At 38.9% G+C, this 20,217-nt stretch overlaps 1 protein-coding gene across 1 annotated transcript; it reads right to left on the reverse strand.

Moving 5' to 3' along the window:
* Window positions 1–236: 236 nt before the first annotated feature.
* Window positions 237–1,059, reverse strand: TAS2R16 (taste 2 receptor member 16). The gene is given in 2 exon segments (XM_019452788.2): window positions 237–722; window positions 724–1,059. Coding segments are annotated over 2 exon segments (822 nt in total).
* Window positions 1,060–20,217: the final 19,158 nt, after the last annotated feature.

Raw genomic sequence — 20,217 nt, forward strand, 5'->3', positions numbered from 1 at the left:
AGAAAGAATTGATTAGAGATAGATGGCTGTGGGATGAAGGAGAATGAGGCTTGCACATATGGTGTATTCCTATTACATGGGGGATTGTCAAGAATAATGCTGGTTATTGGTATTAGTTGTGTCAATGCATACTCCCATTTACCCAGGGGTCTTGTTGTACCCTGTGCCTCAGTCAGTCTCTAGGCTCCAGCACCTTATCTTGAAAACCTTTTCAATTTAGGGATGCTCGGCATTAGTTAAGCGGCGTGAATAGAGACTATAGCACAGATGATAGCTCCCCAAGCCCCGAACCAAGACCTCTTATCCAATGAGATACTCATAATAGAGATGAGTAGGGTTAGCAAGTAAGAGGTGAAGAGGATGAGGAAGATGGTGAGAGACCTCAGGGCAGTGGTGTGAGCTTTCATGCAGTGACCAGTGCTGTGGTGTTGCATCTGCTCCATGTGTTGGAACAGTGAGGCCATGAGCAGGATGGTGGAGGCCAGGAACAGGAGGAAAGGAATAACCAATGCAACCATGAGATGAGATATGGTAAACAAATGGAATGTCTTAAGTCCCTTAACCATAGTGCTGTTTGTAGAGAAACGCCCCACGGCGATTAAGCGAACATTGACACAATTCTTAATAGTTGAAAAGATGATTGACACACAAAAAACCAACAAAGAACCCAGCAACAGCCAAGGAACAAACCTCAACATTCTCCACCTCAGCTAGAAGAGGTGGACTGGTAAAGGAAGAGACTTTGACACAGTAGAAGACAGCAAGCAAGCTGGTTAACCAGAAAGTAAGAGTATTAGTAAATTCTCAGGTGATTGATAAGTACCAAAATACATAGTTAGGGTTAAAATAGGAGCAAAAATTGTACAGGACAGATGCCCACTGTAGACAGAAGCAGCAAATACCCAGGCATATGAGACTCAAGTCCACCGATGACAGCCTTTTGGCCTGCACCCACTCTCTGCCCAGCACTGCAAACATTAAGCTCCTCTGCATAATTACTCTCAAGGATTTGAGCACATAGATGGTTATGAAGAAGATAGTGAGCCGGAGGGGCATCATTCTTCCACTCCAAAGTATCTTCTTGGACACGGACTCAAAATCTCTGCAATAATTTCCAGGTAGGGAATAGGCTCCAAGTCCCACTATTGTCTCATGCAAGAAAATACCGCCCTCTGGATGTAAATTTTTCCCAGCTCATCTTTCACTTTGCTCTTTTCCTATCTGCAAGATCTGCTTATGCTTTGCTTGCTGGTTTTTTAGCAGGCCCGGATGCAAAGAAATCTGTTTGAATGTTGTTTCCTGCTCCTGAGGTTCCTTGATTATTCCCATAAAAGACACACTTATTTCACAGTCATGCTGTTTATATCTTTATCTGTCTAAGGCATCTTTAACTTATTTTCCCATCTTCTTTAAATGATATCCTCACTTCTTGGGGTGCCTGAGTGGCTCAGTCAGTTAAGCGTCCGGCTTCAGCTCAGGTCATGGTCTTACGGTTCATGGGTTTGAGCCCCATCTCGGGCTCTGTGCTGACAGTTTGGAGCCTGGAGCCTGCTTCGGATTCCGTGTCTCCTTCTCTCTCTGCCCCTTCCCCACTCTCTCTCAAAAATAAACAAACAGTAAAAAAAATATTTTTTAAATGATATCCTCACTTCTTTAACCTAAAATTTAAACCACAGGGAAGATAAAGCCTTCACCGTCCATTCATGTCCTGGATAATATTTCTATTCTGCTGAAGGCCATAATAAGGAAAACTTCAGAAATCCTCTCTCCTTGGCTTCCACAGTAGGCTGGAGTGGATGCTATAACCAAAGTGTGAGTGCAAATTAAAAATAACAAAGAAAAGTCCTTACTCTCAGTTTCTACCTGCAATATTGCTAGAATTCCAGACCTTCAAGTCCCCTCATCCAATGCATGCCACTTTCATAACTGCCCATTGAGTTCCTGCACTGCACTCCCTACAGTGGAAGGGTGGCATCCTTAGCTGTTGTTCTGCCAATTTCAATGCCTTGAGCCAATGCTTTATATATCTTTGAGAATTGTTCATGTTCCATTGACATCATTGTTTTTTGCCTTCCTACATGGCCAGCTCTTTTTGTCACCGCTGACATTGCTCAAGATGAATAAAGAAGGCCCTCTCACCACTAGTAAAACAATTTTTAAAAATTAGGCCTGTTGAGCAGAGAAGCCAAGAAGCTTTGCTTTCTCTGTTTGGGAGGCTGGAACAATGGAATCACTGATGGTGGTGACTTCAAATGTCTCTGACTGGTATAATCTGGTCCTGTAAACTATCAGCCCTCTGCACGGTATCCATGAATTATTTCTGGAAGTGTCCCCTGTGGGCTCACAAGCAAGACTGACTGCAGCAGATGCTGGATGGTCTGATTTGTCAGGCACCTGCTGAGGATACTGCACCTGCCAGCTGCTTCCCTTTCTAGCAGTGTACCATGGTGTTTGCTGTACTCTTCCCCATCACATACTGTGATGCTCAAAGCTCCATTGCTACAGGTCCTGAGCCCAAGCTGAGCAGCCAGTGGTCTGTGGTGAAGCATACCTGTGTTCACATTCACCTGTTACAGGGGACGTGGAAGCTTAACCCCTTGCCCTTCCATGCTTTGCATTCTCACTAGAGGCAAACTTGATTCGCAGTTTCTCAAACAGCTCTCATGGCACCTCCATGAAGCAATCTCTTTTTATAACTTGATTCTAGAACCACAGTTCAGTGTACCCAATGCTGCTAGTGTGGAAGTGAACCCATGGTGTGTGTGGCACCTTGGAACATGAAGATGGAATTGAAAGACTCCGAGGCAAAAAGATCCCTATAAGCAGGAACCTGTGAACTGGTAGACTTTAAGCACTGTTTTGGACAAGGGACAAGCTACTCATTACTTCCAAATATCTAGGAACTAATTCATAGCTATATAGGCCGACTAGAGGATGAATTCAGGAAATGAGTTCAGGAAAACTGTACCAGATAGATACCAAACATTTAATTACTGGCTTCAAAAATGAGAAGCAAATTCTAATAATTGCTGGTTGGCGATAAAGACAAAGTGAAAGTCATGGACCTTATGTGTGATAAGCACCAAGTCTTATGGACTTTTAATCATTCACAGAGGAGAAAACAGAAGCAACCCAACATGAAGCTTAGAATTCTTAAACATAACAATAAACCACTGAACTCATGATACAAAGGTAAAAAAATAGTTAAAAAATTATACTAGAAAAAAGAATATTAGAAAGCATGTGCTTTACATTCTCAATAAAATGCAAGAATCAGCAAATTAAAAAAGTGAGATGACAAAACAGTAGCTTGCGATTACCAGGTGAATGGGTTAAGATGTGTCCATACAGAAGTAGGGAGAAAGAAGAGAATGAGAAGTGATGGTAAGTGAAATATGCAATAGCATTAAGATCTGCCTTTTGTCCAGGATGCACTAAACATGTTGCCTCCAATAGGCACTGCCTCACTCAGAGAACCTCAGAATGCTCGTGATGCTCCAGACCTCCTTCTGAGGGGTTCTTAAGCGCAATACTCACCACTATAGCCCTCGTGACAATACCAGCCGCTGTAGTTGGACCAGGAATGAGCACCTGTCCAAACCAGCCACTGATAGGCTGGCCCGCAGCCCCAGCGATGATCTGGCACAACTCTACTCCACAGAGGCACTCTCTTTGTGATAACAACCAGTCAAACAACCCAGATTCTCTGAATGTGACACGTAAAGAGTCCCTATAAACTGGTGGCTAATGTTCTGTGGGGTTAGGAGTTCAAAGGTTGTCTTTTATTACGTGTGTGTGTATGACTCCTGTAGAGCAATCTCTGAGGTCCCTTGATTTAGCAACTAGAACACTACAGCCTCTAGTTGGTGCTTAGAAAATATCTATTGAGTGAATGCAGAACACAAGAAGAGCAGACTAGAGAACCACATATTCTACTGTAAGTGTAAGGGCCAGTGGCCTAACATTGTAGAGAATATACACTATGGTTATATTCCTATGCCATTCAAATAACTGAAATTGGCAAGGTTGATAAAATATAAGTGTGCCTAAATTGGCAACTATTTTTCAGGGAAAAATTGTGGCTTGAACAAATGCACTGAAACTGAATGAGACAAATGGTGACTTATAATCACATGTGATATTGTGGAGAGAGATTTCCATGATCCACATGACTGTGGATATGTACTGTCAATCACTGTTTGAACCAATGGGACTGGCAAAATGAACCCAAGTTAATACAATGTAATTTCAGCAATACTATGGTCACGTGCCCATCACATGGTAGTTTATTTACAATTTTGTAGATAAAATAAGGGTCCACAAATTGTCATATTTGAATCCCTGAAACCTCTGACTATGTTACCTTATATGGCAAAAGGACATTGCAAATAATCTCAATCTTGAGATGATAAGATGATCCTGGAAAACTGGAATAGACCCAGTGTAATCACAAAGGTCCTTGTAAGAGGAAGGCAGGAGAGTGAGAGTCAGAGGAGGTGATGTGATGATGGAAGCAGAGATCAGAGTCACAATCTAAGGAATCCAGGCAGCTTCTAGAAGCAGGAAAAGACAAGGAACAGATTCTCCCCTAGAGTTCCCAGAAGGAGCACAGCTATGTGGACACCTTGATTTAGACCCACAAGACTCACTTCAGACTCTGACCTCTGGAACTTTAAGATAATAAATTTGTGCTGTTCTAAACTACTACATTTATAGTAATTTGTTACAGCAGCAATAGGAAGCTAATACAGAGGCAACTCTAAGAAACAGATAGCCAAACTCTATGTTAGTTGAATTATATTTATAGGTGCCTATATTTAGTAAGTAATAAAATAATGGGTTTATATACAGGCAAAATCTCAATAGAATAGACTAAGATTTCTGTGACAAATCAGGATAAATATAGGTAGACCACTTAGAAGCTACTTACTACATACTTGAGTTTCACCCCAGAGACCTAGAGTCTCCACAGGTACACATGGACTCATTTCTAGAGCTTTAGAGACCATAACTGACATCTTTGGGAAAATGTCTTCAAGTTCTTTGTGCATTTTTGAACCAGGTTATTTGATTATTTGCTATTGAATTTTAGGAGTTCCTTATACCTCCTGGGAATAAACCCTTTATTATATATCTGATTTACAAATATTTTATCCCATTCCATAGGTTGCCTTTTTATTTTTTGTTGGTTGTTTCCTTTGCTGTACAGAAACTTTCTAGTTTGATATAGTTGCACTTGTCTATTTTTGCTTATGTTCCCTGTGTTTTTGGTGTCACATTGAAGAAATCACTGCAAAGTGCAATGTCAAGGAACGTTTCCCCTATGTTTTCTTCTAGGAGTTTTACTGTTTATAGTCTCACATTTAAGTCTTTAATGCATTTTGTGTTGATTTTGTGTATAGTATAAGGGTCCAGTTTCTTTCTTTTGCATTTGTGTATCCAGGCTTCTTAGCACCTTTTGTTGAAGAGATTTTCTTTTCCCCATTCCTTGTCAATGATCATTTGGTTGTGTACACGATAGGTTTTTTTCTGTTCTATCCCATTCTGCTAGTGTATATATTTGTCTGTATGCCAGTACCATACTGTTTTAATTACTGCAACTTTGTAATATATTTGGAAATCTAATATATTTGGAAATCCGAACATGTGATGTCTCTAGCTTGTTTGTCCATTTTCAATCTTCCTTTGGCTACTATGATTCTTCTGTGGTCCCCTAAGAACTTTAGAATTGTTTTTCTGTTTCTACAGAAAAAACAAGTTCATTCCTAAGTATATTATCCTTTTTGATGCTATTGTAGGTGGGGTTGTTTTCTTAATTCCCCTTTTAGATGGTTCATTATTAGTGTATATAAATGCAACCAATTTTATATATCAATTTTGTATCCTGCAAAATGGCCAACACATATGTGGAAAGATAGTCAATGTCATTAATTATCAGGAAAATGCAAATCAGAAGTGCAATAAAGAAAATGTGGAAGATAAATTACTTACTCTTTGTGCTGAGGTTAAAAGCATCACAATAAAGCAGAAAAAAAACTGCAATAAATGTCACCTCATATCTGCTAGGATGACTATTATTTAAAATTTTTTTTTAATGTTTAATAATTTTGAGAGAAAGAGAGAGCACAGGGAAGAGGCAGAGAGAGAGGGAGAGAGATAATCCCAAGCAGGCTCTACACTGTCAGCACAGAGCCCGACATGGAGCTCGACCTCACAAACCGTGAGGTCATGACCTGAGTCGTAATCAAGAGTTGGATGCTTAACCAACTAAGCCACTCAGTTGCCCCTAGGATGACTACTATTAAAAAACAAAAAGATAAGCATTGGAGCAGCCACAGAGAAATTGGAATACTGTTGGTGGGAATGTAACTGTTGGTGGGCATAACAACTATGAAAAAATAGTATGGAGATTCCTCAAAAACTTAACAATAGAACTACCATATAATTCAGCAATCTCACTTCTGGGTATATATATCCAAAAAGTTGAAGTCAGGATCTCAAAGAGATATCGCACTCCCATGTTCATTGTAACACTATTCATAATAGCCCAGAAGTGGAAACAACCAAAATGTTCATCAACAGATGAATGGGTAAAGAAAATATGGTATATATGTACAATGGAATATTATTCAGCCTTAAAAATGTAGGAAATCTTACTATTTGTGACAACATGGATGAACATGACAGATATCCAACATGAAATAAGCTAGTCATAATGAGATCAATAATGCATGATTCCACTTATATGACATATGTAAAATAGTCAAATTCATAGAATCAGAGAATAGTGCTTCCCAGAGGTTGGGTAGTGAGGAAATGGGTTATTGTTATTCAATAGGAATAATGTTTAAGTCATGCTCAATGAATAAATGCTAGAGATCTGCTATACAACATGGATTGTATAGTTAACAATATGATATTATCCATTTGAAATTTGTCAAGAGAGTAAATCTCATGTTAAGTGTTCTTACCACAAAATAAAGCAAAAAACAAACAAACAAAAAAAGCAAAGGGACACAAGGAAACTCTGGGAAGTGTTGCATATGGTACTACCTTGACTGTAGTGATGGTTATCATGAGTGTTTGTACACGTCTAAACTCATCAAATTGTACACACTAAATATATGTAGTTTTTGTACAGTTTTCAACCCCCCATGTAATTGAAGGTCTGCATATAACTGGGGCACCTGGGTGGCGCAGTCAATTGAGCATCTGACTCTTGATTTTGGCTCAGGTCATGATCCCAGGGTTGTGGGATTGAGTCCTGTGTCAGACTCCGGGCTGAGCATGCAGCCTGCTTGAGATTCTCTCTCTTTCTCTTTCGCTTTCACTCTCTCTCCCTCTGCCCACCCCCCTCACACACACACACACACACACTCTCTCTCCTCCTAATAAAAAAAAAATTCTGCATATAACTTTTGACTCCCAGAAACTTAACTACTAATAGCCTGCTATTGACCAGATGCTTCACTGATAAAATAAACAGTCATTTAACACATATTCTGTATGTTATCTGTATCATAAACTATATTCTTATAATAAAGTAAGCTAGAGAAAAAAGGTTATTAAGAAAACCATAAGGAAGAAAAAATACATTTATCATACTGTACTATAAGAAATCTGCATGTAAGTGGACCCATGTAGTTTAAACCTGTGTTCTAGGGTCAACTGTGTATCAATTATACCTCAGTAAAGCTGTAAAAAAAAAAATCAATAACTGAGACCTAAGTTCCATCCCTAATACTCTAATTTAATTTTCTGGGGTATACGCTGGGTATCAGGATTTTACAAAATCACTCCCACCAAATTCTAAATGGCAGCTCAGTTTTAGATCCACGGCTTTAGAGCCACCTCTGTGGGGAAGATACTTGCATGTGTAGTGACAATAACAAAACTTTCATGTGTAGTTTTACTTTGAACATCTGTAAGGCGAAGTGACCTCTTCATTTCATAAGCTTTTAGTAGCTGAAAAATGATGGGAGTGTCCAATTCTTCAGGAAATAATTCTCATTCATCCACAGTATGAAGATAGTCTTCTTTATATATTTTTATCCCTCAGTGCTTTCACCCAATATAAATTTTGCTGGATCTTTCTTAGTTTCCAAATTTGTGAATGTGCTTATGGTTCTACTATCATCCCAAATTCTGGTATATTGATTATTCTAGTAAAAGCCACAATTTTTCTGCAGCTACAAATGAAATGTTTAATGCTATATATAGCATCATATTTTCAAAGCATTCATGAACTCCAGGTGCATTTTAATTATCTAATAACATTAGAGCCTGTATATTGCACAACATGTAGGGCTGTGACTTCTAAACAAAGCCTTCTCTAAAGATCCTGTGAAGATTTATACTCTATATACCTCTTTTAAAGTTTCCTTGTGTTATAGAAGTTCAGAGATAATCCATCTTTGGAGGTGACTTAAGCCTATACTTGTTCCTATATATAGTAGGGGAAGCTTCTTTTCCGTCTGTGACAATCTTATTTTTCTTAGTATTTATTTGTTCTGTGGAGGAAGATTGTATCCACCCTTAAAGGCTGTGGGAAAAATGATTTCATCTTCACCCCAAAATGAACAGCATGCTTTGTTTACCTGCCTTCTCCTTTATAACTCCCTTCCCTGAAAAACAGAACTCCTTCCCCAACAGGCTAGTCATAGAGTTTGGTGCCTTCTTTTTTCTTTTCTTTTCTTTTTTAAGTTTAATTATTTATTTTAAGAGAGGCAGAGAGAGTATGAGCCAGGTAGGGGCAGAAAGAGAGGGAGAATATCCAGCAGGTTTCATGCAGTCAGTGCAGAGCCCAATGCTGGGCTCGAACTCCAGAAACTATATCATGACCTGAACCAAATCAAGAGTTGGACACTTAACCGACTAAGCCACCCAGGTGCTCTGGAGTTTTTTTGCTTTTGACCCTTGTTAAAGCAATCCCAGATATGTCAAAAAACAGTGGTCTTAGATGTTTCCCAGTTAGCCATACACATTCTTTCTTGGGTCACCAGCATTCAATAACAATCAGAATTGATCTTTTTCATTTGAAAATGGTCAGCAGTTTAAATGAATATTTAATAGTAACTAACGTGGTCCATGAAGAAGGTTAGGGAGCTTTCTCTCTCCTATTTCTAATTCTGCCACCAACCTTTGTGGCCTGAAGCAAGTAATGTTTTTCTTTGCTTTTTATCTCATTCTTTAGATAAGAATCATAGCATTAATTTGTTTAGTCTCTAATTTATTGAATGTACACATTACTGAAACCCTGGGAGCATGTACCCAGTCAGTTGGCAAATTGCAAATTATAGACAGTACAAGAACTGTAATTTAATACTAAAATGATGCCACTCAAAGGCCTTAGGCAAAATTCTAACCAAAAGGAGTTAAAGCCCACCACCATCATCATCAACAACTGTGTTTCAGGTGACATATGTACCTCCATTAGGCACTCTCTCCATTTCATCATTCCAATCAGGCACTATCCAATGATGCCTTAGAACCTTTGAACACTCAAGGTATAGGGCTCTGATGATCTGTGGTACTGTGGATGAGAATAATTTCCCCCTTCTCCTGTTATATTCAATTAGAAAGCTACCAAAGCCAAATATTCCAGAGCCTCAGTGATGTTTAATTTATTTGTCTCTCTCTCTCTCTCTCTCTCTCTCCCTAGGACATAGTATAAATCCATGATGCTGGAAGGGGTTAGGACAGAATGATAAACACTACCCTCAGAGACAGTCCTCTCTTGCAATAATGTCTAAAGCCATGGATCCCATAAATTAACAGCATCATTATCACCTGAAAAATACTTAGAAATGTAAATTCTTGGGCCCTATTCTGACCTATTGAGTCAGAAATACTGGGAGTGGGACCTAACAATCCAAATTTTAACAAGGCTTTTAGGTGATTTGGATGCCTGATAAAGTTTGACAATTATTGATATGAATACATCATACCTGGTTCCTTCTAGCCTTGGGATGTCTCGGGACCTCGTATACATAGGCTTCCCTGTGGCCACTCCTCAGGGTGTTCTAGTTATAAATAAATTTATCTTGACTCCAAGAGAAGACACACTTTGGCCCAAGCTGAGATTCTGTCCACATATAAAATAAGTGAGGCTTTTTTCCTGTTTTTAATAAATGAGGTCCCACTACAAAAGTATCCTTGTTCTAATTCGGGGCAATATAATATTTTCAGAGGTCAAATACCTTAGAGAGAGGTTTGGGTATAAATCTTACTTAATGACACATGGTAAAAAAGAATAAGAGACAGACGAGCTACTGAAGAACTTTGAGAAGCCTTCTCTTGGTTTCCTTCTGTATCTTTCTCAACTACAAGGTCAATAACTCATCAGCCAGCCCTGGATGCAAACAATGGTGGCAACCTTCATGGAAGACTAGGATATCTCTGTGCTACCCAAAGGATTTGCATAGGAACAAAAGGAACAAGAAGGATGAAAATGCAAGAAGATGAAGGAAAGGAAAGGATTGAGAAATAAAGAGAAAGAGGACAAGAGTTCTCAAGCCTCCTCGTCTTTGTCTTAGCCCAGAATTTAGAGTTGTTCACAGCCTGCCTAAACCCTCTTTAAAGATTAATAATGGCATGTTTTTATATGATAAGAGGAATCTAGTAGAGAAGGTAGATTGATGAGAGAGGACGGGGGAGAAGAAGAGAGAGAGGCTGAGAACTTCTGGAATTTTGTTCAGAGGTAATGGGACCTAGCCAAGTGGAGGAATTGACCTTTGTTTTATGCAAGAATGTTTTTTCCCCAGTAGCAGGAATAAAAGAAGTATATACTTGGTGATAACATGTTGAAGTTCCTTTCTTATTGTGCCTATTTTTTTCAGTGAAGTAGGAAACAAAATATTGTAAGCTGAGAAGGAGGAAGGGATGGAATTGTCTGAATTTGAAGACAGAGGTGAGTTTGTGCAGTAGATATTTAGGAATCAGACACCTAGGGGTTGTGCCTTCAGAACTCTAGAGGGCAGCATTTACATAGACTAGTTAGCAAGGAGCTGTGGAGACAGTAGCCATGAAAATGTGCTGCTCAGATTTCTAGCTGCTGGTAACAACATGCTTGACTGATGGCCCCAGAGTCTGTCCTTCTAGTTACACAACCGCATTTGCCATGAAAGCCATGTTTCCCATGGGCTGTTCTCACTTAGTGACTGGGCATGGCAGGAGGAAAGGGAGACTGAGCATGGCTGGAGGAAAGGGAGGAATAATGCAGATCCATTTCTGTGAGATGGGGACTCCTTCACTGTGTGACTTTGGTTCAAGGACACTTTTCAGTGTGGCCAGAACTTCCTTTAAACTGCACTGCAGTCTAAGAATCTTCCTACCTCATCATCTTTCCTCACTCCCCTTCTCTCTAGAGGTCAAATTTCATCTCAGTCTGGATTCTACCTCTGTCATGTTCAGAGTCATCCTCTTTGTTTCACAGAAATTTATCCAGTTAGTCTTTTGCACATAAGATGCTATTGTGGTGTCTGCTTTTTGGAAGTCTGAACTCGCATAAGTGGTCCCAGGAGTGGTCTGAGGAGCAGGTGATACGATGGGATTTGGAGACTCACTCATTCTTATCCCAGCAGGCAGAGAGGACCTCAATATGAATATTATTTGGGGACACACATAGCCCCTGGCACAATATAGTGCCCTGATTGCTAAAGGTTCACCAGTGGTGACCTGGGAAAACATCTCAGTGGAATGAACTGACCTTAGAGTTGTGATAATTAAGTCATTTGAAAGATAGGGAGGGAACAATACCTACAAGTAGTTCGCTGGTTTCTGCTAAGTTGTACCGACTCCCTGGAAAGGGATAAGAAGAAACTGAGATTCATGGACAAGCAGTTAAAGGTTAAGTATGAAAGCCAGAGGCACCTTTGGTAACTTATCATGAGGCTCTTACCTCTCATAGTGGAAGAGTTAACAGGAGACAAAACTGAACAGTGAAATGAAGATTTGACAATGTTGCAGAGATCCAGAACTATTTAAATGTTCAGCCAAGACAGGTCTTCCAGGGTAAAGTCAAGGCCCTGGTTGGGAAAACCTGGGATACTTAGATACAGGATGAAGGATATCTGAATGTCTGCCCCTTAGGATTTTGGCTAGACAGATATCACTAAACACTCAACACTTTCAGAAGTACCCCTCCATTCCCTGTAAGAGCGAGTATATCTCCCATGCTAGAAGGTGCTGTAGAGGCCCCTTTCTACCAGGCAACAAATGCAGCCCTCAGGAACTACTCTATCTCGTCTCCTGGGTGGCAGACTGCTAACAAAGGTTGTCTCAGAAGGACCTTGATGGGGATGTGGTGAGCCTGATAAAAGAGGAAAGAAATCAAACATGAAAGAACTGTAAGAAATTGGCTAGATGGATTAATAGCAGATGAGAGTCACATCAGGAAAAGGCAAATCAAAACCACAATGAGGTATCACCCCACACCTGTTAGAATGGCTATTGTAAAAAGGATAAGAGGGGTACCTGGGTGGCTCAGTTGGTTAAGCATCCAACTTCGGCTCAGATCATGATCTCGCAGTCTGTGGGTTCAAGCCCTGAACTGGGCTCTGTGCTGATAGCTGAGAGCCTGAAGTTTGCTTCAGATTTTGTGTCATCCTCTCTCTCTGCCCCTCCCCCTCTTGCACTCTGTCTTTCTCTGTCTCTCTCTCTCTCTCAAGAATAAATAAACATAAAAAAAAAAGATAAGAGAGAACAAGTGTTGGTGAGGATGTAGGGAAAAGGGAATCCTCGTGCCCTGTTGGTGGGAATGTAAACTGGTACAGCCGCTATGGAAAACAGTATGGAGGTTCCTCAAGAAATTAAAAACAGAACTACCATAGAATCTAGCAATCCCACTTCTAGGTATATTTCCAAAGGAAATGAAACCACTATCTTAAAGAGGTATCTGCACCCCTATGTTTATTGCAGCATTATTCACTTATTCACATTAGCCAGGACATAGAAACAATCTGAGTGTCTCCTGATGGGTAAATGGATAAAGAAGATGTGATGTATATACGGATGAAGACCTTGAGCACATTATGAAAAGTAAAATAAGTAAAATAAGTCATACAGAAAAGGACAAATACTATGTTTTCACTTACATATGGAATTTTAGAAAGCTAAATTCATAGAAATAGAGAATAGAATGGTGGTTGCCAGGGGCTGGGGAATGGGGGAAATGGGGAGATTTGCTCAAAGGTACAAACTTCCAGCTGTAAGGTGTGTGGATCTAATGTACATCATAGTGATTATAATTAACAAACTGGATCATATATCCGAAAGCTGTTAAAAGAATAGGTTTTAAATGCTATTGTCATACACACACAAAGGTAGTTATGTGAGGAGATGGAGTGCTAACTAATCTTACTGTGGCAATCATTTCACCATATATATGTGTATCAAATAATTACACTGTACACATTAAGTTTGCATGTTATATGTCAATAGTATGTCAATAAAGCTGGAAAAAAGAGCACATTAAACTCTGTGGATGAAAAGATTAGTGAACTTGAGAAAATAACAACAGATAAATACTATAATATTTCTATTAACAATGAGAAAAAGAGGCAAGTAGAAAAGTCTGTGGAGACATCCAGTTAATAACATATTTTGACTATCAGTGTGCCTTGTATACATTTTCACTTATTTCTATTCTCTCTCATTTTCATATATATGTATATTTGCAACTTCATTTCCTATATCTTCCTTTTACCACCTTCTGGAGAAAGATATGGGATACAAAACGACTCAATTCATTCAAATATTAACATATACATGTAATATAGCCACATTAGATTAAAACATACAGCATGCCAGTTTCAATATCCCTTCCCAGTTTTTCACGATGTAATCTGTTTTGGATAAGATTCATCAGCTTGTTTCTTTCCTTTGCAGCCAGGTAAACACGAAAAGTGCTCTCCTGGATAATAAGGGCTAAAAATGCATGGCTTAGTTTAACTAGCTGGTTGTTCAGTAGTTTATGAAAAAACTTTTATTCTGATGGTAGCATACACAGAGCTGCTAAGGAACCAAAATCCAGATCAGGGCCTTCAGGCTCTTTCTTGACCAATAGCATGCTCCTTTGTAATATTCCACAACCGCAGTAAAGATGAGAAGAAAGGAAACAGAACAGGGAGCGTCAACATGAAGGCTAAACATTTCTAAATTGGGAAGTTGTTTTTTGTTTTTTGTTGTTTTTAGAATATTTTAAAGATTGTCTTGCCTCATAAAGGGGAGCAATAGGAAACAAGAAAAAGTTAATGATGTTTAGGTTAGTCAATACAGTATTTGGGATAAAGAGAAGTAGATACAACTTTTATATAGCAGCAAATGTTTTATTTCAGAATCACTTAACTTTGCTTCATTAAGTAAGAGAATTCAGTTGATCAAATAAGGAGAGTTATTCACAAGTACTAGATTTTTCTTGGAAATCAATTAGCAAATTAGAAGTGAGCCCCTGCTATTGATGAAACAACCCTGAATGGGGGGTGATGCTGGATGGGACTGATAAGCTACTACTGATCCTTACTTGTGATGCTGATGCAAGAGGGGAAAAAAACAGATTAAAAAAAATCCCTTGGGGCGCCTGGATGGCGCAGTCGGTTAAGCGTCCGACTTCAGCCAGGTCACGATCTCGCGGTCCGTGAGTTCGAGCCCCGCGTCAGGCTCTGGGCTGATGGCTCGGAGCCTGGAGCCTGTTTCCGATTCTGTGTCTCCCTCTCTCTCTGCCCCTCCCCCGTTCATGCTCTGTCTCTCTCTGTCCCAAAAATAAATAAAAAATGTTGAAAAAAAATTAAAAAAAAAAAAAAATCCCTGAATCCTACTCAAAGACCTGCTGCACATCATTCCTGCTTTGATAAAATTTGAGAGCCAACTCCAATTTTTGGTTATTACCCACTCTCTATTGCTATGAAAATGTTACGAGATCTCACCATTAATTGAACCCCACTGCAAGAGGAGCAATTAGCCTTATATATATTGCCTCTGTCCCCTGAGCTTGAAGGAGGACACCCTGGCTGAGAGAAGAACCTCTCATCAGACCAGAAGTGACAGGTAAGAGGAGATGAGGGCCGGGGCCTCTCCTCCCTCCTTTGGTCTTTGAAGCAAAATGTTTGACCTTTGCTTCATGAGTCTGGGTTTGATGGGTATTCAATTTAAGTAGACCTGGATTAACTGTCCTCAATCCCTTATTCCTTTAGCTAACTTGAGCCATCTGGAAGAATTACATGGTGTTTCTTACATTTACGTTGATCCTCTTTGAGCCTTCCAGATTTAACAGCATCAACAGAAAAGCAACATATCTGCTCTTCCTGTAGTTATCCCTCCTGCCCCAATGGCACCTCCAACTTTTCATTTGCTCATGACAACAATAATGGGGTCACTGCTGTCTCTGTCTTTCAAATCCCGCCTCCCATCCATTAGCAAATATGGATATCCAAAACTTACCCAGGAACCTATCACTTCTTACTACTTCTGCTAATGCTCTTCAGGAGCAAGGTCCCATCGCCTCTCAGTTCAATATTGCAATTGCTTTTCTACCATCTGTCTGGCTCCAGTGTTGCCATCTACTGCTTATTCTCAACATAATGTCCAGAGTGATCCTTTAAAAACATGAGCCCAATCAGCTATTGCTCTGCACAAAATCCTCCAATGTCTTCCCATATTGTAATGATCTACAACCCCATCATTTCTCTGACTATGCAGGCTCCAACTTCAGGGTCTCTTAGGTCTTTTGATTTGTTGTTCCCAGTCTTACTTAACTATTTCTCACAGATATCTAGTTTACTGTCTCAATTCCTTCTGATCTTTACTCAAATATTACCTTCACAAGCAAGGTTTCAATTGACTCTTATTTAAGATTGCATTTTTCTCCCTCACTATCCTACTCACTCCCTAGTCCTACCTCATCTATCCTAGCCTGTCCTTTTTTTTTTTTCCTCACAGCACCTATTCCCAGCTGATACACCATAAACTAAATTATTCGTTTAGTGTCTACTTGCTTCATCAAAATGTAAATGAGGGATGGTAGGAACTTTGTTTTGTGACAACTAGATCCCCAGTGCCCACACAGTGTTGGGATCATAATGAGGCCAGTAAATATTTTCTTGAATGATTCATTGAAATTTGCTAATGATGTTGTTGGCTTTTCTAAGGCTATTCCTATTCTGAAAAATATTTGCTCATTACCAGAAAGGGAACCAGATGAAGAAAGGTGGATAAATGATTGCAAATCTATGCCAAGTTGGGTAAATAATTTAACATTAATGCTGTAATGGTATTGAAATCATAGGAATCTCTTCATGGAGAAATCTCACATTTGCATTACCACCACTGATGGTGGCCTTGTGTCTAGAGTACATACTGATTTATTCATTACTTCATTGAGCAATAGCTCAAGATCTCATTTAACCAAAGAGATAAATTTGTAAAGAGTACCATGGAAGCAAAATGTAGTGGCGGTGAGGAAAATAAAAGGAGTACTTGAGAAAAATGTCAGTTCGGTATAATGACTCTGTGATTATGAAATATGATAATAAACAATATGCTGTTGCTTTGAATACCCCCAAAGATTAGATCTGCACAGAATGTTCTTCTTTTTTTCTCCTTTTGTCATATGCTAATGTAGGACATTTTTTCAAATTACCTTCTAATGCAATGGCTGACTAGAGAATATTTATCAGAGGAAAAGTCTACTCACCTCTCACTTCCCCCACATACCTCAGTCTTCTCCAAATACCCTGATCCTGTTTTCAGTCCCCTTTGTCTTCATCCATTTCACTGGCTGCTTTTCATGTCAGTAGTTTCCCTTTCTCCTTGTGACTTCTCCACTAGATCCTTGAGAATCGCTCTTGCTACCATACTGATTTGCCCATCTGTAGCGATGTTCTTCGATGATTTTTCTGTGCCTAACTTTCCACATCTAGTTCATGGGTCACTTCTTGGCTGGACTCCAACAGTTTTCCTCTTTTATTTCTTTTCATTTATATCTCCTGTCCTATCTTCATTTCAACTAGCAATAGTGCCTAATTTCAGGTTGCAGTAAAGGAGATTAATTATTGTTCCTGTACCTCCATTTTTCCATACAGTTCAGGAAAATGGACTTCTCTGTCTTTGCTGAGGTTCTGCTTTTCATTTATGCCCTCATCTCATACTGTCTCACTTCCTTTGGGGCTATTTTTACATTTTATCCCTTACATTATCTTTCTCCTTATTTCCTCAGACTTAAATTTTTTTTTTAAATCTTTATTTATCTTTGAGAGAGAGACAGAGTGCAAGCAGGGGAGAACCAGAGAGAGAGGGAGACACAGAATCTGAAGCAGGCCCCAGGCTGCAAGCTGTCAGCACAGAGCCCGACACGGGGCTTGAACCCACAAAGGGGTTCTAGAAGGCTAGGAGAAGGTAATGGGTAATGTATGGATGAGTGGTTTCAGGTAAATGGTGGAGGAAGAAATAGACTATAAAATGTGAGCACACAAACCCACAAAGTGCAAGATCATGACCTGAGCCAAAGTCAGCTGCCCAACTGACTGAGCCACCCAGGCGCCCCTCTTTAGACTTTTTATACCTCAAACATTCTCAACATTCCCAGATGTTAAAATCAAAACAAACAAAAACCAAACCATCAGAACCCAAATTGCACAAAATCCTGCTAAGCCCTGTAATCTTTATTTAACCTCTAATCTTTTAATGCAAAACTCAAGAGTACAGACTCACCCAACATTCCTGCTTTCTTTTTCTGCTTATGTTTTATAGTCTATTTCTTCCTCCACCATTTACCTGAAACCACTCATCCATACTTACCCATGACCTTCTTCTAGCCTTCTTGTATGCTGCCCCTAAGTATTTAGTGAGCACCTACTTTATGGAAGGGACTATATTAGGCAATATACGACGACACTGAACACATTAACCCTAAATTGCTTCTTAGTGTAGGTTTTAGGTTATTTACTGAGTTCTAGCTTAGAATATGAGTAGAAAAAGGTAATTGGATGTAAGACGCAGAAGGTAAGGGAGATAAGAATTGTATATAGAAGTATATAAAAGCATAGGAGCAAATTATAATTACAATAAGTGAATAGTGCTGTAGTATAGTGAGAACAGAATTCCCTGGTCAACTTGACTGAGTTAGAGTCTTGACTTCACCACTTAGGTTTATGACTTTGGTCAAATTACTTATCTCCTTAAATTTGTTTTTTATAAAATGGCAATAAATTCTAACCACCTCAAAGGTTTGGCCTGAGGGTTTTAAAATTAAGCTCATTGCCTAGCACTTAGTCTGCTCAATAAATGTCAATTATCTTTATTATCAAATTGTCTAGGGAAGGTAAAGACAATACTGTGAGATGAAAAAGGGGAAGAGATTAAAATTTAATTTGTCAAATATTCCTTACAACAAAGAAATATTTGAAAGTTGTTTTTCAAATGCTACAACAGTTATTTAAATATGATTTTGTCAGTAGTGCCTATTCATGGCATTCTTTATAATCTTTATGTTATATTTTTGGGATTTCTGATAGAGACTGCTAGTTATTCACAATATCCATTTTCCTCTTCTTCTATAGTAACAGAATCTTGATTTTTAGCTGGCCACCTTGTAGCCCATTTAGGAGACTATATTTCCAGACTTCTTTGCAACCACATGTGACCATATAACTAATTTTTGGCCAAAGAGATGTAAGTACATATGATGTGTGGAGTTTGAAGGAGTCCTCCCCTTTCTCTATCTTGTTTCCTGGAATGTAGCTATGAGAGCTGGAGCTCTAGCAATGCTAATGGATTGTGAATCAGCCTGCTAAAGATCCTGAGGCAGGAACTACAAGAAGCCTGGGTCCTTGATGACTATGGAGCTGCCATTCCTTCCAGGGACTGCCTACTTTTAGAATCCTTTTATTAGGGAACAAAACTTCTATTTTACTTAAGACACTATTTTTCTTATTATTTTTATTACTATTGTTACAGGCAGCAGTGTCTAATTCTGATACAGACTGTTTTTCAATTACCTTCCTTTGGTAATTCAATTTTCTCTATTTTACAAATATTCTCATCTAGGATTTTCTAAAATTTACTTACAAAGGCAGCAGGCATTCTGATTGAATTGAATTACATTTTCATTTTCAAAATATCTTCTATTAATTAGTGTTGTAATGTTCTATTAATTTGGTAGCACTGCTTCATTGTTTTCTAGATTATATTAATCCATTCATTACCTTGGTAGTGAAACAAACAAGTAATAGTTTTTCTAGATGGGAAGGTAGAAAAGTAGGTGATTAATCATACATTGGAGAGAATTTTGAAGGAATAACATTGTTAAAAGAGGTTAAAAAGATGTTACTTTCCTCAAAGCATAACTTTAAAAGGGGCCAGTTATTTTAGTGTGGACTTTGTCATGAGAAGTGAGAAATACTGACAAAGTGATGTTTGTGTTCAGATGCTTCAATCACAATGTAGGAAGACTGCCTCCTTTAGAAGCTATTGTGGTGTATAAGTAAGAGGCCAATGCAGATGGAACATAGTAATCAAGATTTAATAAGCACAGGTCACAAAGGCAGCGTAAGTCATTGAGGCTGAATTCGGAAGATGAACAACACAGACCTGTAACCATGGAAACACAATGGGCCAAGGATAATTCCCAACATCTGATCAGCTTTTGTTTAGTATTAAATGCCACTTGGAAAAGAAGGAAAATGAAGTGCTGAGAATACCCAGATGTACACTTCACAAACCTTTTTAAAACCAAATAAGCAGAGGGATATTGAATGTTTGCCATGCCTAAAGGTAGGCTCATATACCAACACTTGTCTAATCAGACACAGGAATGGATCCTCAGAGAGGATTGCAACAGGATTAGCAAAGTTTTCATTTTTTCATTGGTATAAAAGAAAATCAAAGTTCCTAAGGACACATGACCAGACATGCGATGTGGTTGGTAGAAATAAAATAATGTGAACATTTATAGACTAGTCTATAACACTTTTATACTGAAAGAAGATTGGTCGTAATGTTGCTAAGGTTCAACTTATTTCAACTTATTTCCATTTCATTCAATTACCAACCATTACTGGCATTTTTTTTTATGGGCACAGGACTATAGTCAGCAACTGCAACCCACTGGAGACTCAGTGGTTTTTTTTTTTTAATTTATTTTATTTTTTTATTCTCAAGTTAGCATACAGTGTAGTCTTGACTTCAGGAATAGAGCTGGGTGATTTATCTCTTAACCCAGTA

This window comes from Panthera pardus, unplaced genomic scaffold (assembly GCF_024362965.1).
Source record: "Panthera pardus isolate Hobbes unplaced genomic scaffold, ASM2436296v1 HiC_scaffold_8, whole genome shotgun sequence".
NCBI classification, from domain to species: domain Eukaryota; kingdom Metazoa; phylum Chordata; class Mammalia; order Carnivora; family Felidae; genus Panthera; species Panthera pardus.